The 25757-nt window shown below is 43.1% G+C and overlaps 1 protein-coding gene across 2 annotated transcripts in view; it reads right to left on the bottom strand.

The window, feature by feature from the left end:
• Window positions 1-25757, bottom strand: part of nphp4 (nephronophthisis 4) — a 191862-nt gene that overhangs the window by 50549 nt on the left and 115556 nt on the right. For both annotated transcript variants that reach the window (XM_036947178.1, XM_036947179.1), the window contains 7 exons: window positions 24618-24673; window positions 19141-19278; window positions 13085-13266; window positions 9023-9214; window positions 5878-6065; window positions 3470-3630; window positions 1299-1467 (listed from right to left, as the gene is read on the bottom strand). In XM_036947178.1, coding sequence (XP_036803073.1) covers window positions 1299-1467; window positions 3470-3630; window positions 5878-6065; window positions 9023-9214; window positions 13085-13266; window positions 19141-19278; window positions 24618-24673 — 1086 coding nt within the window. The remainder of the gene's footprint in view (window positions 1-1298; window positions 1468-3469; window positions 3631-5877; window positions 6066-9022; window positions 9215-13084; window positions 13267-19140; window positions 19279-24617; window positions 24674-25757) is intronic.

The following is a 25757-nucleotide window of genomic DNA, read 5'->3' as shown; positions in this document are numbered from 1 at the left end:
TATTGTCCTGGTAGACAGTATGAGTGTGCTCTCCAGACTCCTTATCCCTATCCATATTGTCCTGGTAGACAGTATGAGTGTGCTCTCCAGACTCCTTATCCCTATCCATATTGTCCTGGTAGACAGTATGAGTGTGCTCTCCAGACTCCTTATCCCTATCCATATTGTCCTGGTAGACAGTATGAGTGTGCTCTCCAGACTCTTTATCCCTATCCATATTGTCCTGGTAGACAGTGAGTGTGCTCTCCAGACTCCTTATCCCTATCCATATTGTCCTGGTAGACAGTATGAGTGTGCTCTCCAGACTCCTTATCCCTATCCATATTGTCCTGGTAGACAGTATGAGTGTGCTCTCCAGACTCCTTATCCATATTGTCCTGGTAGACAGTATGAGTGTGCTCTCTAGACTCCTTATCCCAATCCATATTGTCCTGGTAGACAGTATGAGTGTGCTCTCCAGACTCCTTATCCCTATCCATATTGTCCTGGTAGACAGTGAGTGTGTTCTCCAGACTCCTTATCCCTATCCATATTGTCCTGGTAGACAGTGAGTGTGCTCTCCAGACTCCTTATCCCTATCCATATTGTCCTGGTAGACAGTATGAGTGTGCTCTCCAGACTCCTTATCCCTATCCATATTGTCCTGGTAGACAGTATGAGTGTGCTCTCCAGACTCCTTATCCCAATCCATATTGTCCTGGTAGACAGTATGATTGTGCTCTCCAGACTCCTTATCCCTATCCATATTGTCCTGGTAGACAGTATGAGTGTGCTCTCCAGACTCCTTATCCCTATCCATATTGTCCTGGTAGACAGTATGAGTGTGCTCTCCAGACTCATAATCCCTATCCATATTGTCCTGGTAGACAGTGAGTGTGCTCTCCAGACTCCTTATCCCTATCCATATTGTCCTGGTAGACAGTATGAGTGTGCTCTCCAGACTCCTTATCCCTATCCATATTGTCCTGGTAGACAGTATGTGTGCTCTCTAGACTCCTTATCCCTATCCATATTGTCCTGGTAGACAGTATGAGTGTGCTCTTCCTAAACTTCAGCCAACCATCTATTGAGGGTAAATAGAGTAGGTGTACTTTTCTTAATACTTACTTCCTTCCTTAGGCTACTTCATTTCTACCTTCACTCTTTGTGGAGCGCAATGCCTCACCAACCGTACCATTTCACTGTTCCAGTTTAAGTTTCCTGTTATTGATACCTGGTTACAATTGTAACCCAATTAAATCGGCATTGAATAGTAGATTAATATACTTCAGTAATAAATGCAGTGCTCTTGTCCTTACCCACGTTACCCAGGCGCAGATGGAGCCGACCTTTGATGGTGGTGAAGACACTGATCGGGTTGGGGGCCCGGTGCAGGCTCACCGGCACACCTTCACCCATGTACTCTGTGGTGATGACCTCCAGCTCATGAGTGGCCTGTACAGCTGGACGGCCCTGCCGCAACATATGCTGAATGACAGAGATGCAGGGGTGCATTCAGAGACACAACAAGTTAGGGGCGTGTTTAGAGACACAACACAAACAAACAAACAAGCAAGCAGGAGGGCTCTGACACAACATATGCTGTGCGGAGACACAGATCAGCGTTTCGGAGACACGTCAAGATAGGGGAGCGTTCAGAGATCAGGGGCAGAGATTGGGGCGCATTCAGATCCAAATAAATAAACAGCCAGGACGGCCCTGACACAACATATGCTGCCCGGAGACACAACACCAGACAAACTACTGACGCAACATATGCTGCACAGAGACAGATCAAGATAACCAGATGGAAAAAAAACATAACCTGACCATCCATCTTCTGCTCCTACTGGCTTTTGCAGGTTCTGCCATTACTCTCCTGAAGTTGCCGGTAATAGGCTACATGAGGAGTCAGCGGCAGAGCTAGAGCGGTGTTTGTCAGACCATGAGACCCCAAATATTTTAAATCCTGAAAATCGGTCTTCTCACGAAAACGTCTGTAGAGTCCGAACAGTTTGACCTACAAACTATTATGACCCCTCTACAGAAAGGGAAGACTCTCACGAACATGATGGCACTCTCCGTGTCAGGAGACTTGGCTGAAGTCGGTACCGTCGATGTGCCAACTTCTATTTGGAAGCGTCCGAACCGATTGGCCTACAAACTAATGGGACCCCACTGTGGATAGGGGAGATTCTTACAGACAAGATGGTGTTCTCCGGTGCCGGATTTAAGAAACAATTTACGATTTATTTAAGTATGAAGGTAGTTTTGTGCCTACCCCAAAAAAGTGGTTATATTTATATACAGTTGAAGTCAGAAGTTTACATACACTTAGGTTGGAGTCATTAAAACTAGTTTTTCAACGATTCCACAAATTTCTTGTTAACAAACTATAGTTTTGGCAAGTCGGTTAGGACATTTACTTTGTGCATGACACCAGTAATTTTTCCAACAATTGTTTACAGACAGATTATTTCACTTATAATTCAATGTATCACAATTCCAGTGGGTCAGAAGTTTACATACACTAAGTTGACTGTGTCTTTAAACAGCTTAGAACATTCCAGAAAATGATGTCATGGCTTTAGAAGCTTGTGATAGGCTAATTGACATAATTTGAGTCAATTGGAGGTGTACCTTTTTAAGTATTTCAAGGCCTACCTTCAAACTCAGTGCCTCTTTGCTTGACATCATGGGAAAATCAAAAGAAATCAGCCAAGACCTCAGAAAAACAATTGTAGACCTCCACAAGTCTGGTTCATCTTTGGGAGCAATACCACGTTCATCTGTACAAACAATAGTACGCAAGTATAAACACCATGGGACCACGCAGCCGTCATACCGCTCAGGAAGGAGACGCATTCTGCCTCCTAGAGATGAACGTACTTTGGTACGAAAAGTGCAAATCAATCCCAGAACAACAGCAAAGGACCTTGTGAAGATGCTGGAGGAAACAGGCACGAAGTGTCAATATCCACACTAAAACGAGTCCTATATTGACATAACCTGAAAGACCGCTCAGCAAGGAAGAAGCCACTGCTCCTAAACCGCCATAAAAAAACAGACTACGGTTTGCTACGGCACATGGGGACAAAGATCGTACTTTTTGGAGAAATGTCCTCTGGTCTGATGAAACAAAAATGGAATTGTTTGGCCATAATGACCATTGTTATATTTGGAGGAAAAAAGGGAGGAAGGCAAGCCGAAGAACACCAAAAAGTCAAGGGGTCTGAACACTTTCCGAATGCACTGTATATACTAAAACAAATTGGCTGAGTCTGGCCAAAAGTAGAGCACTTTATGGTGAATTGGGTGAGCCTGGTCAAAAGTAGTGTGAATAGGATAGCCAGAGTGCCAGTCTGTTTCCCAGGCTAGATATAGTGAAACATAGGGTGTCATGTGTGGTAGAAAAAAACAAGGACAACTGCCAGTCAGAGTGTGCCGTCTGACCATGTGAGGTGAGGCTAATAGGCCTGTCTTACTGTACCTTGAGCCCCAGGGCTGTGGAGCCGATAAGCAGGAGGGATTGGCTGTCCCACACATCCACCTGCAGAGTGTGCAGGGCCAGGTAGCGCAGGAACCAGCGTCTCTCACCCGGCTGCAAGAATGCCCCGTCCACACGGAACTGCAGCTGGAGCCCCGGGGAGCCTGGAAAGAGGGAGATGATACCATAGAGATACAATTACAAGAACTGCATCCCCATTCAAGTCAATGGCTCTGTAATGAGTGGACCGGCAGCCATTTTGAATGTACCCGTAGTAATTCTATTTCTATGAAAGATATAGCACATTGAAGAGGGAGGGACACGGATACGTACACATTCACATATTTAAAACACAGAGAAAGCATACACACTCATATGGAGTCATACTATATGACAGTTACAGTGGGGCAAAAAAGTATTTAGTCAGCCACCAATTGTGCAAGTTCTCCCACTTAAAAAGATGAGAGAGGCCTGTAATTTTCATCATAGGTACACTTCAAATATGACAGACAAAATGAGGGAAGAAAATCCAGGAAATCACATTGTAGGATTTTTAATGAATTTATTTGCACATTCCTTCGTTGCCCAGGCATTGTGTTTGGGATCATTGTCATGCTGAAAGACCCAGCCACGTTTCATCTTCAATGCCCTTGCTGATGGAAGGTGTGTATTTGAAAGCAACGTGCGAACGTCTCGTAAACAGTGCCTCGTTAGTACATAACACATCAAACACCAAAGCAACCCTTCAACCCCCCCATCGACAATCGATGTTATACCAAGGTTACACCAATGTTTAATTGAGGGTTTAAAACAAAGACTTATCAAAAGACCAGACACAGCGGTCTTGGCGCAGTGGTCTAAGACACTGCATCGCAGTGCTAGAGGCGTCACTACAGACCCGGGTTCGATCCCAGGCTGTATCACTACCGGCCGTGATCGGGAATTCCATAGGGCGGCGCACAATTGGCCCAGCATCGTCCGGGTTAGGGGAGGGTTTGGCCGGGGACGCTATACTTGGCTCATCACGCACTAGCGACTCCTTGTGGCAGGTTGGGTGCCTGCAGGCGGACCTGGCCATCAGTTGGCTGATCATGTTTTGGAGGACGCATGACTTGACGTTGAAGCGATGAGACAAGATTGAAATTGGGGAGAAAAAGGAAGAAAAAAAAAGATGGGGAACGGAAAAAGAAAAGCCATGGCCCCCTATTCCCTATGTAGTGCAAGCATTACTTTTGATCTGGGCTCTATAGGGAATAGGGTGTTATTTGGGATCCCTATGACGCATGTCCTCAGCCCCGTGTCCCTAGCCACCTCCGTGCAGCCGTGTCACCCCTGACGTCACCTTGCCGTATATCTTTCATGCTGCCATGGTACAGTACATCATGTCTGGTCTAAGAGCTTCTGAGAGAAGCAGCTTTTACAATATCTCATGCTTGAAGACACATCTTGCATGCTAAAGACAATTCCATTCTGCTCTTAATTTGAGAAAGTTTGCTACAGCAGGAAAAAAAATCTTGCCGCAACAGGAAATGTGAATTATTATGTGGATTATAATTAATGTCCATTTTTGTCGGGGTTCATGCATTTTTTTGTTATGGTAAATCAAGTAAAATTTCAAAGTGGAAATCATAGACTCCAGAAGCCTTTTTAAAACTCAAATACACTACAGGTTTGGATTTCCTGATGTGCAGGAAAATTCTCAGCAACAAATGAGTGGTCAAATTAAGATCCTAAGTCTGTAATACAGTTATACACACACAGAGACAGAGAGACAGAGAGAGAGAGACAGAGAGAGACAGAGAGAGAGACAGACAGAGAGAGAGAGAGAGAGAGAGAGAGAGAGAGAGAGAGACTTGGAGCTTGCATACATATGTAAATGTGTTCATGATCATGTACAATATGTTCTGGGCACACATCATGGGTGGGTGCAGAGAAGGAGGTGGGCGTGGGACAGGAGCAGGGGTGTCATTCAATACCGCTCAGGGATTGCATTCCAAATGGCGCCCTATTCCCTATATAGTGCAATTCCTTTGATCAGAGCCCTATAGGCCCTAGTCAGAAATAGTGCACTATATAGGGAAAGGGTGCTATTTGGGATGAACACACAGTAGCGGTACTAATATCTAGGCCGTTTCCTTAGGCCCTATGCATGAGCTCTATGATTGAATAGGAGTGTTTGCAAATATTCAACAGACACGGGTTCAAATACTATTTGAAATACTTTGTGTTTTCTTTAGCCTGCTTGGAATACCAGATCAGCAGGGTTTGTAAGTTAGCGCAACTATTCTACTGGTTCCTTTGAGCCAGGCAAACTCAATCAAGCCCAGCTAAAATATTTGAAATTATTTCAAATAGTATTTGAATTCACATCTGGTTGGTACAGTTCAAAATGTTTCCTCTGGTCCACTTACCAGAGTTGACTGTTCCATCCTTGTTAATGACGGCCAGGACACAGGGTGGCGTCTCGCTGGATTTCTTCGGCAGCTTGTCGATGCCCAGTAGTTTCAGGCGCTGTGTGGTCACTGGTGGGAAGCGGTAGAGCTGGAAGGTGAAATGAACAGAGTCTGGCCAGTTGCTGCTACCCCCTTGCTGTGGTATCCTTTGGGCAAACAGGAAGAGAGGAAACAAAGGTTACACAGTTTATTTATGCTAAACCCTTACATTACATGATGTAACCTGCATGTACTGTAGTACACACTATTCACACTGAGCATTACTTCATACACTACAACATAGCTTCATACACTAAATCCTAATGTTATATGACGTTGACTTCATGTACTCCAACATACAGTAGGTGCTATTCACAGTTTTTAACCCTGACTTAGTCTACAATGTATACCACATTCACCATTATCAAACTACACTATTCATATTACGCTAAAAGCTATATCAGTTAAAGTAGGCCATCTTGATTTTTTATGAATTGATTACACTTTTGCTTTGCTATATTTAGTCTTTATGTTGTATATATTCTATATGTTGTCAATGTACAGAATTTGTCTATTTTCCGTATAGCAAATTGCCCCTTGGGGGATAATAAAGTCTGCTACTCAACACAGTACATAGGCATTTGTTATATTCACTTTAATATTACAATCTACTTGGAATACCATCGCTGAGCTTCTGCCAAGTATGATATTTTTTTTTATCGAACCAATCCATGTGCAGTGGGAGAAGCACATTTAGGATTTAATAACACCCATTTAAAAATGTCATTAAATCAAATTGAATCAGAGAGTCAGATCAGTCAATCATTCAGCTTCGTCGGTTTCCTGGAAACAAAAATCAACACTTTTCCCCCACATCCCCATCCCTACAGACGTGTCCTTTTTACAGTTCCTTAAAACGACAAAACCAATAGTGTTCTGAGATTAGGAGGGCTAAATCACTTAATGAAACCCCCATAAATCAGAGACTGATAGAAAAGGTGCCCTCTCCACAGCTATAGGCCTACAGCATCACACCTTTTACAACCATAGATGGATTCATTTTCGGTGATAAAATCAATGGCCCTCCTCTATCAAAACCTGTTGTAACCCTGTATCTGGGGGTAAAATACTATTTTAGTTCAATTTTTTGTACAATGAGAAAGCATGCTTGTTCTGATTGGCAGTGAGAAGTATTATTTTCTTCGTTGTAATGATGGGACCAAATTACTTGCTTTCAGAGCAAGAGGAATGTAGCTTTTGTCCTAGTCTGGAAATCAACTATAGGTGGTAGAGTGATTGAATCTAAATCAGTCCTCAACTTTCTTCTATTTCACACGACTTAAAACGACCACCCTGTGAGCGTATTAGCACTAAACACACACAATCTCCACACACATACTCTCCAAACCGTGGGTGGGCCCAAACTCTCGCCCGCCGTCCCCTCAGTCTCGGTGCTTGGAATAAATGAGCTGCGAGTGAGATTAGGGACGGAAACGATTACTTCTCTATTTCCCCGCGAGAAGATTAGCAATCAATCATTGGGCATTATATAAATGGGAGGAGAAGCGTTTAGGGTGAGGCAGTCACTGTGAGGCTCACCGAGCACGAACGGTATCAAAACCACCACGTTGAAGTGGAATTTAATAAGAGCGAAGTCTGACCCCGGAGACACACAGGCAGAGATTCCCGTGATAAAAAGGCCGGCGCAAGCTAATGTCTCTATGTGGCTACAGAGATTGGGGTTGTGTCCCAAATGGCACACTATTCCCTATATAGGGCACAGTGCACAGTATAGGAAATAGGGTGCCATTTCTGACACAGCCGGACATTAATATTCTTCCAGTAAACAGACAAGATTGATAATTACAGCATTGTAGAGAGAGACGCAGAAATTATATCAGTCATTCCGGAGACTCGTTGGTTCACAGTCATTCCCCCTTGCCCGCTGTACCCGTTCATCATGTTTATTAGGTCATTTTGTTAGGGAAACAAAGTGTGTCGTGCCCATTGTTTCAGAGCGAGCCGCAAATACCGAGGACTCTTGGAGAGCCTTCAAGTTGGCATGAAGTATGTATTGTGAGGTGGTTGAAATTGTTTTAGTGAAAATGCTGAAAGGCCTACAAGCCTGACAGTAGTGAGCAGCTGAGATGGCAGGAAAAAGGATAACGTCGAGCTTTATAAAATTAAATACCCTTTTTTCTATTAAAAAATGTCTCATCCTTAATTTCCCCCCACTTATGGCACTTTGAGCGTATCTGTTGATTCCTTTTATGTGAGGTAGACTACTGTAAATTGCCAGCCTGCAATTCAGTCAGAGAGGTAATCGTCAAAACATAAAAGCTACCATTATGTTTCAAACTGCGCTGAAGCCTCAAAGCTGCAGCCACAAAAGAAGTGGCTGTACCTTGCTCGCAGGGCCGTCGGTGATGCATATGACAAATGCCTGATGCTTTTATCTTGGGGATGACAGAGCTGATGACAAAATACAAGTCAGGCTTTGGCAGAGGGGACAGCTGCAGGACCTGGGATGTATTTGACAAGGCTTTGTGTGTGTGTGTGTGTTTTTGTGCGTATGTTTTCATGCGTGCGTGTGAGCCTTAAATCGCCAAAAGTAAGTGTGTGTAAGTGCACTGAAGTAATCTTGGCTGGACGTCAACATCACAAAGCACCGTGTGTCCTTGGCTGGAGACCAAGTGCACACAGGAAATGTCTCTTCTTATATTTTCATACTAAGTGGTGTGGAGGCTCATATAAAATGTCATTTTTTTCAAGCCCATTATTCTTATTTGCAGACAAAAATAGTCAAGCTCAAATCCTCATATGTGGTTTCATCACTATGGGGCGAATCCTAGCTTTCACTTAAGTCAAATGTTCACTTATTTGCCCAGTGAGATCAATGCATAACAAAGTGAACATTTGACTGAAGTTATGATACACCCTTATACTTGCATTGCATTCTGGAGGCACAGGGCAAATCCATCCTATATGAATATTGGAAGACAATGTACAGTTCAACAGAGTACATAACATGCTGATTAGAATCAATCTCAGCCTACACTACGTGGGTGATGTTTATGCATGGTGCCGTAGAGCCACAAACATGACCAGACGGCTGTGGGTTCACCTGGAAAATGCCAGAAACTGCAGCAGGAGCACATTGCCCTGCAGGGGATCCGCCTCCTCTCTCTGGGGGTCAAAGTTGACTGGTTCTGTCGGGTCCTGCACTTCAGCCACCAGCCCACTGGGGTCTGTGATGTTGGGGAAGCCGGCTGAGTAGAGGTGGGCCAGGGAGCTCCTGGAACTCACAAAGGAAGAGCTGCAAAAAAAGAGGAAACAATCCTCAAACAAAAAGAAGAATCTAGGCTTCGTCTGAAATGGCATCGATCCTATTCCCTATATAGCACACTACTTCTGGCCAGAGCCCGTTAGGAAGCCCATGAGGCTCTGGCCAAAAGTAGTGCACTATATATACTAGGGAAAATGGTCTCATTTCAGACACAGCCCTAGAGAGTACAAAGCTATTTGTATTAGCAACCAAACTTAATGGAAAAACGCAGTGACATGGGTTGGGTTCAATTCCAGTGAAATAGTCTTAATACTATACTCTATAGTCATTATACTGTATTCAAAGAGGGTTTGTTTTCAATTCACGAAGAGAGCAATTGACCCCAACCCTAATACTCAGGTTGGAAATCGAAACATGGAGGGAGAATGATTAAGATGGTTAGAGGATGTTGGCATTCACACCCTGTTCATCGATAACACACAGAGAGAACCCCATCTGGGGGGAGAGGAGGACCAGTGTCAAAACACTCCCTCAGGATTTCAACCATAATCTGTAGATATCTCTAATCACAGTTTTTAGGAAACCATGGTAACATCCATAACTTATATTTTTGATATTGACATGGACTACTCCGTGCATGATAAGTAGCAGAGCAGCAGACACAGATGGTTGGTTAAAGTGCACATTCAGGGAAAGGAAAATGAACAATCTGTTGTTTACCACGAGAATGTCAGTAAGACGAATGTGACAAATCATATCAGTAAATACAATTTACTTCAAAAGTAATACGAAAAAACAGACTCATAACTAATTACGTTTTGGGCTTATTCAGAGGGGAATGCCAAAGACCTTATCAAATGGGCGAGTTTGCCATGGCTATATACACACATTTCACACTTCTGTCTCCCCATCTTAATTCACCCCGATTGGATTAATATTTGAGCCACTGTCTTAATTTCAAAGGGGTTCAATCTGACACACAGTTGTGATTATTGAAATGAAATTAATAAAGTTATTTTAAGTTCATTGTGATCCTCCTCAAATAAGTGGGTCATTCCGCTCATAAGATATTTTTTTTAAAGACACAGTCCCATAAGTTACATCCCAGCGAACAGCACTACGCCTGTCTGTGTTCCAGACACTGTGCCCCTTACAGTGCATTCGGAAAGTACTCAGACCACTTGACTTTTTCCCCATTTTGTTAGGTTAAAGCCTAATTATAAAATGGATAAAAAAAATAAAAAATTCTCGTCAATCTACACACAATACCACATAATAACAAAGCAAAAACAGGTCTATAGAACTTTTTGCAAATGTATTAAAAAGAGAAAACTGAAATACCTTCTCTACATAAGTATTCAGACCCTTTGCTATGAGAATCAGCTATGAGAATCCATTGATCATCCTTGAGATGTTTCTACAATGTAATTGGAGTCCACCTGTGGTAAATTCAATTGATTGGACATGATTTGGAAAGGCACACACCTGTCTATATAAGGTCCCACAGTTGACAGTGCATGACAGTGCATGTCAGAGCAAAAACCAAGCCATGAGGTCGAAGGAATTGTCCGTAGAGCTCCGAGATAGGATTGTGTCGAGGCACAGATCTGGGGAAGGGTAGCCAACAATGTCTGCAACATTAAAGATCCCCAAGAACACAGTGGCCTCCATCATTCTTAAATGAAAGAAGTTTGGAACCACCAAGACTCTTTGTAGAGCTGGCCGCCCGGCCACACTGAGCAATTGGGGGAGAAGGGCCTTGGTCAGAGAGGTGTCAAATAACCCGATGCTCACTCTGACAAAGCTCCAGTTCCTCTGTGAAGATGGGAGAACCTTCCAGAAAGACAACCATCTCTGCAGCACTCCACCAATCAGGCCTTTATGGTAGAGTGGCCAGGAAGATACTCATCAGTAAAAAGGCACACGGCAGCGTGCTTGGAGTTTACAAAAGGCACCCTAAGGACTCTCAGACCATGAGAAACAAGATTCTCTGGTTTGACGAAACCAAGATTGAACTCTTTGACCTGAATGCCAAGCGTCACATCTGGAGGAAACCTGGCACCATCCCTACGGTGAAGCATGGTGGTGGCAGCATCATGCTGTGTGGATGTTTTTCAGCGTCAGGGACTGGGAGACTAGTCAGGATCGAGGGAAAGATGAACAGAGCAAAGTACAGAGAGATCCTTGATGAAAACCTGCTTCAGAGCACTCAGGACCCCAGACTGGTGCTAAGGTTTACCTTCGAACAGAACAATAACTCTAAGCACACAGCCAAGACAACGCAGGAGTGGCTTCGGGACAAGTCTCTGAATGTCCTTGAGTGGTGCAGCCAGAGCCCGGACTTGAACCTGATCGAACATCTCTGTAGAAACCTGAAAACAGCTGTGCAGCGACACTCCCCATCCAACCTGACAGAGCTTGAGAGGATTTGCAGATAACAATGGGAGAAAATCCCCAAATACAGTTGTGCCAAGCTTGTAACGTCATACCCAAGAAGACTCGAGGCTGTAATCGCTGCCAAAGGGCCTTCAACAAAGTACTGAGTAAAGGGTCTGAATACTTATGTAAATGAAAAAAAATATTAAAACCTGTTTTTGCTGTGTCATTATGGGCTAAAGTGTGTAGATTGATGATGTAAAAAAATGATTTAATACATTTTAGAAAATAAGGCTGTAATGTAACAAAATGTGGAAAAACTCAAGGGGTCGGAATACTTTCCGAATGCACCGTATGGTCCCTGGTCAAAGATAATGTGTGTAATTTGGGACACAGCCTGTAAGACTGGTTTCCATGCCAGCCAATTGTTTTCATCTGATTCCGTGCTAATGCAATTGTTTGCTCAGTTGGTAGAGCATGGCACTTGCAACGCCAGGGTTGTGGGTTCGATTCCCACGGGGGACAAGTACAAACAATATGTTCAATATGTTCCTATCCAGAGTGTATGCACTCCGGATAGGAGCGTCTGCAAAATAACTCAAATGTAAATGTAAAATGTTTGTTTGAGTGCCGGCCGCCGTGTCTGTTATTTGCACGGTGTAATTTCTCATGTGGTATTCCTCTGTTACACCATGACTGTACTATATTATGACTTCTACTATAATAGCCTACCGCCTACATTATATTAGCTCTATATTATCTATTTAGTAAACAGATATGCTGTTAGTACTCATAGGTTATTTAAAGAATGGCCCCCCTTTAAAAATGACTACTGCACACCGTCTTTTATCGTAAACAGTCACTTGAGATGCTATTTTAGAACAGGGTAGAATCCTACTCCTCTAAATTGTCTCCTAACTGAATGTTCCACCTACTGTATACTACCCACTGCACATTAGACAAATTAGCTGACCCATAGATCTCTCGGTAGATAGCAAGACAGGAGAGAATTGTGGTGTAATGGACCGATGCCCAAATCTTTGGACGGAGATAACACGGCAGCTAAAACAAGGCATGTTCAAAGCCACGGTGCGAGGCCGGTTAGCATTCAATAGCCTTTTAATCACACTTCAGTAACAGCCGCAAGTGTGGACCGTGAATGCTACTCAAGCCTGACCGATCAGATGCGAGTGACTTATCATGGTTGTAAAATACCAGGGTCGAGACTAGTGTAGAACTGCATTAGCGCCGGCGATAAAGCCCTTTACATGACAACACCACTTGAGATACAGTACTAGTAATCCAGCTGTAGTTAGCTTTGAAGGGTCACGGTTAACTAATTCATTTTGTCCTGCCGTTTATGCAATTCTTCCCAGAACACCTCCTTGTAACATCGATATAAAGGACCTTGAGGACCCTATCCTTCCATTAACATGCAGGCATTCTGCGAGGCACCCAAAGCAGGCGAGGGACCGATGTGTGAAACCGCTGGCTGTGACAAGGACCCTGGCCTCTGGTGCTCACCTGGGCGCAGCATGTGTTCCCATGGTGATGATGGGGGCATGGATGGGGGTGAACGGCAGCTCTTGGAGCTCCAGGTGGCCCTCGTTGGCCAGCGCGGCAGATTGGTATGCAGGGAGGCGGTCCCTAGGGGACACGTTTAGGTCCACCTCAAGGTGGGTGATGTTGCTGGCAGCTGGGAGCTCCTGTCACAAAGAGAGAGAGAGAGAAAAGTGAGAAAGAGAGAGAAAGAAGAAATTAGAGAAAAAAAGGAGAGAAAGAGAGAGAGCCTTATCAATGTATAGCGGTTGACATAAAAACTAACATTAGGTCAAACTTGACATAAAGTCACCATAAAATGACCTAATTACAGGGAATGTAATGAAACAAATTGAATAAACAAATTGTACTAAACTATTATTGTACTAAACAAACAGATTGGCCAGTTTCCCTTACTACGTTAATGGAACATATGTAGTTCAAGTAATGACAATTTATATGGAGAACTTAATGTAAAATGTTTCCCCGAATATGACTCCCCTGAATCATTGACACATGCATCACTGAGAATGATGTATCAGGGTTGTAGTCATTAGCGCACACCCGAGCAAAACGGTTTGCAATGGAAAAAGATCAGATAGTCCCTCCCCGTTTGTCAATTTTATTTTGTTTAGTGGCTAATGAACACAACCTTGCTGCTAATTAGCTGTGTAGAGGTAATGACGTAATTTTCCAGTTCAGTCCTCACTCTCCTGTCCTAGTGGTGATTGGTGGAAGAAAACACCTGCCAGGACATTACAAGACCTTCCATCACCCTCCTCCTTAATGACTTCCATCAAAGTCCCACTGTGACGCCCGTAACACACACCGCCATGATGGCAACGTATACAATGACCTATAGTAGTTAGTTAGGCCCACAGAAAAGCACTAGGCACTGCAGTCGAGGGGGATTCAAGTAAATTTAAAAATGGCTGACACTTTACTTGAATGCCTACTACATTGATGTTAGATTATTATGTCCTCTGTCTGTTTGATATACATTTGGAAAGTATTCAGACCCCTTGACTTTTTCCACATTTTGTTACGTTACAGCCTTATTCTAAAATGAATTAAATAAAAATGTTTACTCGTCAATCTACACACAATACCCCATAATGACAAATTAAAAACAGGATTATTTTTGTGTGTGCAAATGTATTAAAAATAAAAAACAGAAATACCTTATTTACATAAAAGTATTCAGACCCTTTGATGTATGAGCCCGAAATTTAGCTCAGGTGCATCCTGTTTCCATTGATCATCCTTGAGATGTTTCTACAACTTCATTGGAGTCTACCTGTGGTAAATTCAATTGATTGGACATGATTTGGAAAGGCACACACCTGTCTATATAAGGTCCCACAATTGACAGTGCATGTGTCAGAAAAAAAAACAAGCCATGAAGTCAAAGGAATTGTCCGTAGAGCTCCGAGACAGGATTGTGTCGAGGCACTGAGCAATTGGGTGAGAAGGGCCTTGGTCAGGGAGGTGAACAAGAACCCGATGGTCACTCTGACAGAGCTTCAGAGTTCCTCTGTGGAGAACCTTTCAGGAGGACAACCATCTCTGCAGCACTACAACAATCAGGCCTTTATGGTAGAGTGGCCAGACGGAAGCTACTCATCAGTAAAAGGCACATGACAGCCTGCTTGGAGTTTGCCAAAAGGCACCTAAAGGACTCTCAGACCATGAGAAACAAGATTCACTGGTCTGACAAAACCGAGATTGAACTTTTTGGCCTGAATACCAAGTGTCACATCTGGAGGAAACCTGGCACCATCCCTACGGTTAAGTATGGCAGGGACTGGGAGACTGGTCAGGATCGAGGTAAAGATGAACGGAGCAAAATACAGAGAGATCCTTGATGAAAACCTGCTCCAGAGCGCTCAGAACCTTAGACTGGGGCGAAGATTCACCATCCAACAGGATAACGACCGTAAGCACACAGCCAAGACAACGCAGGAGTGCTTCTGGATGACTCTCTAAATGTCCTTGATGGCCCAGCCAGAGCCGGACTTGAACTCGAACATCTCCGGAGAGACCTGACAGAGCTTGAGAGGATCTGCAGAGAAGAATGGGAGAAACTCCTCAATACAGGTGTGCCAAGCATATAGCGTCATACCCAAGAAGACTTGAGGCTGTAATCACTGCCAAATGTGCTTCAACTAAGTACTGAGTAAAGGGTATGAATACTTATGTACTCATGTTTTTTTTATCAATTTGCTAAAATGTCTAAAAACCTATTCTTGCATTGTAATTATCATAATTATGGGGTGTTGTGTGTAGATTGATGAGGGGGAAAACATTATTTTTTTAAAAAATCCATTTGAGAATAAGGTTTTAAGGTAAACTCTCAAAGTCAAGAGTCTGAATACTTTCCGAATGCACTGTACACGCAGGTTAGAGTTTTTCGTCAGGAATCTTGTTCTGGAGGCAGCTATGCAGAGTGGTCACTAGCTAGCAAAGCCCTAAAATCTGATTCTAAACCTAACCACACTGCTAAACCTAATGCCTAACCGTAATGTTAAATTAAGACCAAAAGGCATATTTTTTCAATATAGCCAATTTCCACTTTGCAGATGGCCCATCTAGGACAAGACTCATCCCAATAAACGTCAACCTGCGATCTAGATGTGGTTCTGGGTCGGTTGGAATGATTGGAACTAGTTCCTAAAAGAAAGCACAATGGCAAATTTGATCACATTTCTGTAGAGGTGTGGGCAGAATGTTGCAGTGACATTCCCACACTAAAAAATGCATGCCACCTGTTAGAGCCAAACACATTCTGTAAGATTGATTGTCCTTTCGAACAATTTGTCTTGAAAAAGGCCTACTGCCAGAGACCTGAGGTGGGTTTAACAAGGCTTTCGTTTGCAGAGAACATATTTCTAAGTAACAATTTCAATTGAACGATTTGAATTGACATCCCATAATGTTACGGTGAAGCCGCAAATAGCTAATTTCTACTGTTTTACTGTGGCTTTTTATCAACAATATTCAAACTTCGCTATTCTTACTACATTTAATAGAAAGGCCACTTCTATTTGTAGCAGCAGTTTAGACCCTAAACAGACACTTAGGTTAGCTAGCGGTTGCGAATGTTCGCTGCTGACACAAAACAATTGAAATGTTTGCTTACATTAGATGAACATTCACAAAACATTTCCCTTGAAGCACATCTACATATTTGTGTTAGTTCCCTGAGCAAATGCCTAAGCTTTAGCTCAGCAGGCTAACATTGTCTTGTGGCATGCAGGAGACCCAGGCTCAAACCCTGTTTGTGTTATGCTATCTGCAATCTGTGTTGTGTGTTATGCTATCTGTAATATAAATATGATGTGTACTAGTTCTGTGTGTCTCTACTGTTCTGGATACAAGAATAATAATGACATTGATTTGGCAATACAAGCGGTAACACTTGCAGCTATGCATATCTTTAAGTCTGTGAGAAGAAGGATGTTCTTGTTGGCATCTAAATTAAAGAGACATATTGGAGCACATTTGAGTCGGTTTAAACGGATTGTAATGAGAATGAAACACATATCCAACAGTTGAACTCAAGACACCCCGAGATTAAACTCATAATGTACTATTTTCACACCATTCATTTTAAGAAGAAAAAAACACATTGAATGGCCGCCAAATGTACGCATCCTTGTGAGTGTGTGAGGAAATCAAAAAGCAACATGGTTGTAACAGGAAAAATGATTACCGTTCCTATTTTGCGAGAAGTTACTCAACACGATTAGTACCACAGTTCCTGTTCCTGCACCCTCAGCTTTACAATGTCTTCTTTAAAGCAAAACTGCCCAGTGTTTCCAGATTTCTTTGAAATATGACCTATAATTACTTACAATATGAGTGAAATAGTTTTCCATTAATTTTTATTTATTTAAATATGTTAAAAAGCAGCTTTTCTGTGTTGGAATGGTGTGGGCGTACCCCAACAACAGAAGGGTGTGGGCGTACCTCAACGACAGAATGGTGTGGGCGTACCCCAACGACAGAAGGGTGTGGGCGTACCCCAACGACAGAAGGGTGTGGGCGTACCCCAACGACACAAGGGTGTGGGCATACCCCAACGACCGAACGGTGTGGGCGTACCCCAACAACCGAACGGTGTGGGCGTACCCCAACAACCGAACGGTGTGGGCGTACCCCAACAACCGAACGGTGTGGGCGTACCCCAACAACCGAACGGTGTGGGCGTACCCCAACAACCGAACGGTGTGGGCGTACCCCAACAACCGAACGGTGTGGGCGTACCCCAACAACCGAACGGTGTGGGCGTACCCCAACAACCGAACGGTGTGGGCGTACCCCAACAACCGAACGGTGTGGGCGTACCCCAACAACCGAACGGTGTGGGCGTACCCCAACAACCGAACGGTGTGGGCGTACCCCAACAACAGAACAGTGTGGGCGTACCCCAACAACAGAACGGTGTGGGCGTACCCCAACAACAGAACGGTGTGGGTGTACCCCAACGACAGAACGGTGTGGGCGTTCCCCAACGACAGAACGGTGTGGGAGTACCCCAACGACAGAAGGGTGTGGGCGTACCCCAACGACAGAATGGTGTGGGCGTACCCCAACGACAGAATGGTGTGGGCGTACCCCCAACGACAGAAGGGTGTGGGAGTACCCCAACGACAGAAGGGTGTGGGAATACCCCAACGACAGAAGGGTGTGGGCGTACCCCAACGACCGAATGGTGTGGGCGTACCCCAACGACAGAATGGTGTGGGCGTACCCCAACTACAGAATGGTGTGGGCGTACCCCAACAACAGAATGGTGTGGGCGTACCCCAACAACCGAATGGTGTGGGCGTACCCCAACAACCGAATGGTGTGGGCGTACCCCAACAACCGAATGGTGTGGGCGTACCCCAACAACAGAATGGTGTGGGCGTTCCCCAACAACCGAATGGTGTGGGCGTACCGCAACAACCGAATGGTGTGGGCGTACCCCAACGACCGAATGGTGTGGGCGTACCCCAACGACCGAATGGTGTGGGCGTACCCCAACGACCGAATGGTGTGGGCGTACCCCAACAACAGAATGGTGTGGGCGTACCCCAACAACAGAATGATGTGGGATTATACCGGTCATTACAAATATTTATGCAAGTAGATCACTGATTGGCTAGCTCATCCTCCTCAGGGAGATGACATCCTGTTCTATGAGGAAATAGCAAGCATTTTTTAACTGTTAGAGGTACAAGTTTGAGATGTATTTTTTTTTTTAGAAGTGTTTTGTTTTATTCAATTTATGCTTTGGCCATAATTACGAGAATAGGACTACTCAACAACATTATTTGGATATGAATTATCAGAATATGACATTTTACAAGTATGATTTTGACTGGTCAGTTACTTTAAGCCACAAAAACATTTTAACAAAATCAGTGAGAACTGGGTCTTATTCTGTAATCAGTATACTCAACATGAAAAGACATCAAATTATCTAGGACAGGGACTTTGCATTAAATGGACTTTGCATCAAACTTGGAATGGAATGCATTTGTAGTGTGTCCAGGTAGTGTTAAATGGAAAATCACAGCTTGTAAAAAACTGGATACCTTGAGTAAATTGGATCAGCCTTTGCACAATGATGTGAGTGCAGAGTCAGAGAGTGTTTCTTTTGATTTAGAAGATGAAAAACCTTGTGTAGTCCCAAAGACAAAGAGCATGCCAGAGTTCAGCAAAAACTGTACTCTCAAGGTTGTGTGTGTGCGCGCGTGTGCCTTTGTGTCCGTAGGTATGTGTCTGTACATAGCTTTGTGTTAGAAAGGTGAGTGAGCCTTTGAATTCAAATCGCTGTGGCTGTCTGCGTATCCATGGAAATTATACATGAGTGTGTGTGCGCACACTTATACGTGAGTGTGTCAGAGACCTACAAAGTGCCCATATGTGTTTATGTAGCAGTGTGTCTATGTGTTTATGTATCCGTGTGTCTGCGTGTGAGTAGCACTGTGTGTATCCCCATGCGTGTTTGTGTCGGTGTGCGCGTGGGAGAGGGTACGGGGGTGGAATCTTACGACATGTGACAGCTGGTGGGCCGATGCCAATGGGGAAGGATAGAGCTGAGAGGAAAACGGCTGTTGCCATGGCGACACGGCAGTGGAGTGGCTCATGGTCGGGTAGCGTGAAGTAGCTGCCAGCTGAGACATAGAGAGCTAGGAGAAACAACAGGAATTCACATGAACTATTTAGACTTTATTAAAACAATATGACAATGCATATCAATGCTGCAAAATAAAGCAAGATTAGAGTCTTATGAAGAGCACTATGTGGGGAGCGTTCTCTATGGCTAGCATAACAGCATTGCCATATATAGGCTTCTATAGCTGCAGCATATTATAACACGATGGGATCATTTCAGTTTCCAATGAGACTGAACTAGACCAGACATCAAACAAACAAGTTCTAATAAAAAGGGACAATATTTAAATAACAGTGATGACAAACAGGGCCAATTTCAGTAGAACAGTGATATGAGCCATAACCATCTCAGTGAGCAGCTGACTGCTCTGTTGTTGTCTTCTCTCCCATTATGTGTCAGGGCAAACAGGCTGGGTAGAGAGTGTTGGCAGTACCGCTCGCGCTCAAGCCTAACGCCACCATTAATTGCCTTCTTCTCTGCCTGTTCCCCTGCTCCTGTGTGTGTGTTCTCACACACAGAGGCGCCTCGCTCGTGTCTGGTGTGTTTCACACCCACAGTGGCAGGCTGTGGTGACTTGCGATGTGAGATTGTGTGTGTGTGTGTGTGTGTGTGTGTGTGTGTGTGTGTGTGTGTGTGTGTGTGTGTGTGTGTGTCGCCGTTGTGGAGTCGACCTCTCAGCTGGCGGTTGTCATCATATGTCTCTTAGTAAGTGAGAAAACGAGAGGAGGTGGGAGACAGAAGGAAAAAGATATGGAGAGGGAAAAAATATTTGAAGATTGACTGAGGGGGGAGAAGAAAATATACATTTGTCACAAAGAGTGAGATGAAAATTGGAGAACAGAGTTAGGGAAAGAGAGGGCGAGAAATGGAGAGATACAGAAAGAAGAAAGAGAGACACACAGAGAGCGAGACAGAGAGAGACAGAGAGCATCACCTCGGCAACACTGTTGACTGCCAACACAGGTAACAACAATAACATAACCCAAGACCGGCCTATGATGGAAGGGGGCATCCCAGGCAATACACACACACACAGTGCTCTATATATTAGATAAAAATAGTCTTATAGAGCCTTAGCATTCTGCTCAAAGTGAACCAAAAGTGTCAGGAATCAATAATTTATGCAGAAAAACAAAGTTGTCAGATCCTACAATGCTTGCAGATATAGCAGTGAATACATATTGTTTACAGTCCTATTTCTGTGCCGGGTGGCATTGATTAAATGGTGTTTGACAGTAATGCAGGGTAGGAGACCGAGGTTGATTCCCAAATTGCACCCTATTCCCTATATAGTGCATTACTTTTGAACAGAGCCCTACCAACTGTGTTCCAAAGTAGTGCACTAAATGGGAAATAGGGTGCCATTTGAGACACAGATATGGCTGATGAAGAGGGTTATTTCTATCGACATAAATTGGAACTGTGGATCAGGGAGAGTTGTGCCAAAACCATGAGTTATACTGTAGCTTTTGTTTATTTATTCCCCCCATTGTTGAATACTCGACTTTGATCTGACATGAATACATGTAGCATGTCTGTTGTTCTGATGGCTCAGTTGGTTGGTGCCTGGTGCTTGTGGGGGTGGCAGTTAGCCTAAGGTTAGAGAAATGGACCAGCAAGCGGAGGCTCGCTGGTCCAAATACCAGCTCCGGGTTGTAAGCAAATACAAACATTTCTGTTCTTTCCTGCAAGATAATAGGCTATTATAATTTTTATTTAAAAAAACTGTGTATTTATTGCATTTCTGTATGTCCGTGAGTACGTTTGACAATAAGAACTTGGGAGCTGCAGGTACAAGGCTACTAGAATATGTTTCAGGCATTGGAACCAAAATTATTTTCCAATCGTTTCGTTCCACTGTTCCGACCTCCAAAATAAAGTTCTGAACTGGTTTGAACCAACAAAAAAAGTACAGGTTTATATCGTTCCTTTCTGTTCCTTTGTAAACCTCTGAAATATTTTTTCAAGTGTATTTAACACAATATTAAATTACTTCATCAATAATGCTGTGCAGATAGAGAAGATTGCTGTGGAGCGGGCAAGGTATAGCAAGCAGCTCAGTGAGTTGTTTACATGCCTGATGGAAAGACAAGTGTAGTGCGCAAGATGCAACTGAAATTTTGTGGGTGGGGAGAGAGTGAGAGAACCTTGAAGCGCTGGGCATCTTGTTGTGATGAAATGCATTATCTTCATTAGGCCCACAGAATTATACCTACGGAGGAGTGGCTTCTATAAAGGAACTTTGAATGTCTTTGAACTTCAGAGTTGACTAAACGTTAGCTAGCTAACAGGCTTGTGTGTGCAGAGCAGCACCAGAATTTTTGTAGTTAATAAATAGAATGTGAACTATAGTATCCCTAACTAGCATTGAAAAAGTGAATCCATTCTTCTCTAGCTACAAATTTCTCTACCCATCTTCTGAATCACGCGTGTAACGTCGGTAGGCTACAGATGGGTCGTTCCAACCTTAAAAAGCACATAAGAGGATTTCGACACCCACCATCTCAGATTGTTCTGATATAGTTTATTTGTTATTTATTTGTTATTTAACCTTTATTTAACTAGGCAAGTCAGTTAAGAACAAATTCTTATTTACAACGACAGCCTACCAAAAGGCCTGGGATTAAAAATACAAATTAAATACAATATAAACATATGACAAAACAGACATCACAACAATAGACGACAACACAACGCTACATAAAGAGAGACCGAAGACAACAACCTAGCAAGGCAGCAAAACATGACAACACAGCATGGTAGCAACACAACATAACAACATGGTAGCGACACAACATGGTAGCAGCACAAAAGATGGTACAAACATTATTGGGCACAGTTATAATAAACAGATGACAATAGCATATTTTGTTGAAATATAATCTGATATCTGAGAAATTAAGATAATTGATTGCATCCAAATTGGCCATTTTAATTTAAAGGATTAATATAATAGTCAATAAATATAGTACCTAACATTTGATTTGGACCAAACCAAACGGTCCCTCCACACCCCCCGCCAATCCCACCCCAACAACGAGAATCTAGTATCAGTTCTCTTTGTCTGACAAGTAGTAGGGAGCTGCGGCTCTGAGTATTATTTCTTCATCCTATGTAATGTATCTCCAGTGATTTTTATTCATTTTTTCCTGTTCAGGTAGATTTGTCATTTTATTTACCATTATTTTAACAGGTAAAATGACTGAGAACAAATTCTCATTGACAGCAACGACATGGGGAATTACAGGGGACAGGAGGGGGATGAATGAGCCAATTGTAAGCTGGGGATAATTAGGTGACCGTGGTGGTATGAGGGACAGCTTGGGAATTTAGCCAGGATAAGTGCCATGGGATCTTTAGTGACCACAGAGAGTCAGGACACTCGTTTAACGTCCCACCCGAAAGACGGCACCCTACACAAAAGTTGTTAGATATATGTTCCATCCTACATCCTGATATTACCAGGTTCTGACTACTAGATGATGCTGTTTCTGAAAAAGTGAAGAATCCCCAGTGCCCCAATGTTAAAGGGATAGTTCACCCAAATTACAAAATGCTGTTGGTTTCCTTACCCTGTAAACACACTATTGACAAGGTATGACAGCAACCCGTGCTTAGGTTTTGTTGGCCAATGCTATATTTTTTGCATTTGTGGCAGAAATCCAATGCAATTCAATGGTACCTATATTATCATTTTCATGCTTCATGTTCAAATCATCCTAAAGTATCAAAAAATGTATTGTGTAACTCAATGATGGTACTTATAGATTATTTGGATATGAAGCACAGAAATGCTAAAATAAATACCACTGACATGCATTGGATTTGTGCCACAAATGCAAAACATGTAGCATTTGAAACGTTGGCCAGGTAAACAAAACCAAAGCATGGGTTTATGTCATAAATTGTCAATAGACTGCTTAAACCAATTTGTAATTAGGGTGAAATATCCATTAATAGCAGGAACAGCACCATCTAGCGGTCAGAACTTGGTAATATCAGGACGTAGGATGGGACATAAACCTAACAGCTTCAATGACTAATTTCTATGAACGGGGGAAAAAATATCACCAAATTCACTGAGAATACATTACATAGGATGAAGAAACAATATAATACTGATACTAAACACTCGTTGTTGGGTTGGGATTGCTGTGGGGTGAGTTTCTAACTACAGAAAATAACTATATTAAGCAGTTTCCGTGCTTTTAAAATAATGTTCAACCGTATAGATCCCTTTTGTTCCCGGTTCTAATTCTGTTCCTTGAAACATTGTTATTTTCCATTTTTTGGTTCTGTTCCCTTTACCTGTTCCAACCCGATATGTTTAGCTGCAAACTTAATCTAAGAGGCAGGAGAGCAGACCCAGGCCCTCATTATGGCCCATAGATCCAGCACTGAGACAGAGCTAATCCTTCTCCTCTACTGTGTCTGTGGGGCCTTATCTCTGTGAGAGAGCTGCATCCATCACAGGGCCCGGCCCCTCACTTGACAGCCCCACTCAGCCTGAGAGACATCACTCACACCCCACCATGCCCCAGACACACACACACACACACACACACACACACACACACACACACACACACACACACACACCTTATGCAAACTCAGACACATTAATGTACATACATTTACAAACATGCAGAGACGCACACAGCAAACATGTACTCACATTCACATGTGCAGAAACACACACACAAGTGCATATGTACCAGAACACAAAACTGAAAAACATGTGCCCATGCACATAACACACACTCGTCATTAAAAACCCTCCCCACAAATATTAAGTGGATGAAGCTCTCTGCTCCATAGTACCACATCATATGCTGCAGGATTTTTTTATAGACCTGATCCCTAACACTTATGTACCAAACAACCTTACTTAAACAGCCCGTTAGAACAGAGATGACCATGTTTCTTTCAAGAGATAATCATGTAGAACTGGGGCACAGAATGCTATTTGTCTAACTGACTTTCTTAGCATTAGGTAGCAAACAGAGCCATTAATATACATTATGTATTATTATGTAGTATTATTATGTAGTATTATTGTGGTAGCAACTAACACTAAGTCCTATATTAGTTTACTAGTGAAGGCTGGTATTCATGAAGACTCTCAGATATGATCAGTTTTCCTTTAAGATCACAATGAATATGATTACATGGACAGGTGGGATCTGATCTTAGATCAGCACTTAATAAATGCTCGGGAGCCACTATGACAGTATGGAGACCTATGCTTCAAAACAGAGTGGAGTTGACCATGGCTTCAGGGAACGGTCTATCCATGACTGATCATGTCTGACCATGTTAGCGGCAACTGATCTTTGAGACAGTCTTACTTACCCCTGGGCCTTGTGGCGATCCCGGAGGAGATGCTTGAGAGGCACGCCGACTTTGACCTAAAGAGAAAGAGAAAAACAGTTCAAAAACACAGCTCTTATTTACTGTTCCTTTTAGTTCCATAGAAATATAAATCCTAGAAGGGAAATAGAGCCTCTGACCATATCAAATTGACTGAAACGTATGGGTAGACTCAATACGGAATTCTATGGCAACCTTCTCACATAACTATTCTCATTCAGCCTGCATGGCCTTCCTTCTGCCGTGACTTCTGTTCACTCCACTAAATACAAACACTTCTTCATTATTCCTACGATCCAAAGTTAATAACATTGAGTCATTTCCTCCCCGCGGTCCAATAATAGAACATAACCAGGACTACGTCCCAAACGGCACTCTATTCCCTACACAGGGCTCTGGTCAAAAGTAGTACATTATAAACTTGTTATGTTACAGCCTTATTCTAAAATGGATTAAATAAAAAATGTTCCTCATCAATCTACACACAATACCCCATAATAACAAAGTGAAAACGGGTTTTTAGAAATGTTTGCAAATGTGTAAAAAAAACAACAAACAGAAATACCTTATTTACATAAGTATTCAGACCCTTTACTGTGAGACTCGAAATTGAGCTCAGGTGCATCCTGTTTCCATTGATCATCCTTGAGATGTTTCTCTACCTTGATTGGAGTCCAACTGTGGTAAATTCAATTGATTGAACTTGATTTGGAAGGGACACCTGTCTTTATAAGGTCCCACAGTTGATACTGCATGTCAGAGCAAAAACCAAGCCATGAAATCGAAGGAATTGTCCGTGGAGCTCCGAGACAGGATTGTGTAGAGGCACAGATCTGGGGAAGGGTACCAAAACATGCAGCATTGAAGGTCTGCAAGAACACAGTGGCCTCCATCATTCTTAAATGGAAGAAGTTTGGTAACCACCAAGACTCTTCCTAGAGCTGGCCACCCAGCCAAACTGAGCAATCGGGGGAGAACGGCCTTGGCCAGGGAGGTGACCAAGAACCTGATGGTTGCTAGGTAGAGATGGGAGAAACTTACAGAAGGACAACCATCTCTGCAGCAATACACCAATCAGGCCTTTAAGGTAGAGTGGAGAGATGGAAGCCACCCCTCAATAAA

The sequence above is a fragment of the Oncorhynchus mykiss genome, chromosome 16 (genome assembly GCF_013265735.2).
Source record: "Oncorhynchus mykiss isolate Arlee chromosome 16, USDA_OmykA_1.1, whole genome shotgun sequence".
In the NCBI taxonomy this organism is placed as follows: Eukaryota; Metazoa; Chordata; class Actinopteri; order Salmoniformes; family Salmonidae; genus Oncorhynchus; species Oncorhynchus mykiss.
The sequence above is the reverse complement of the archived record's forward strand: the minus strand, read 5'-3'. Positions and strand labels throughout refer to the sequence as shown.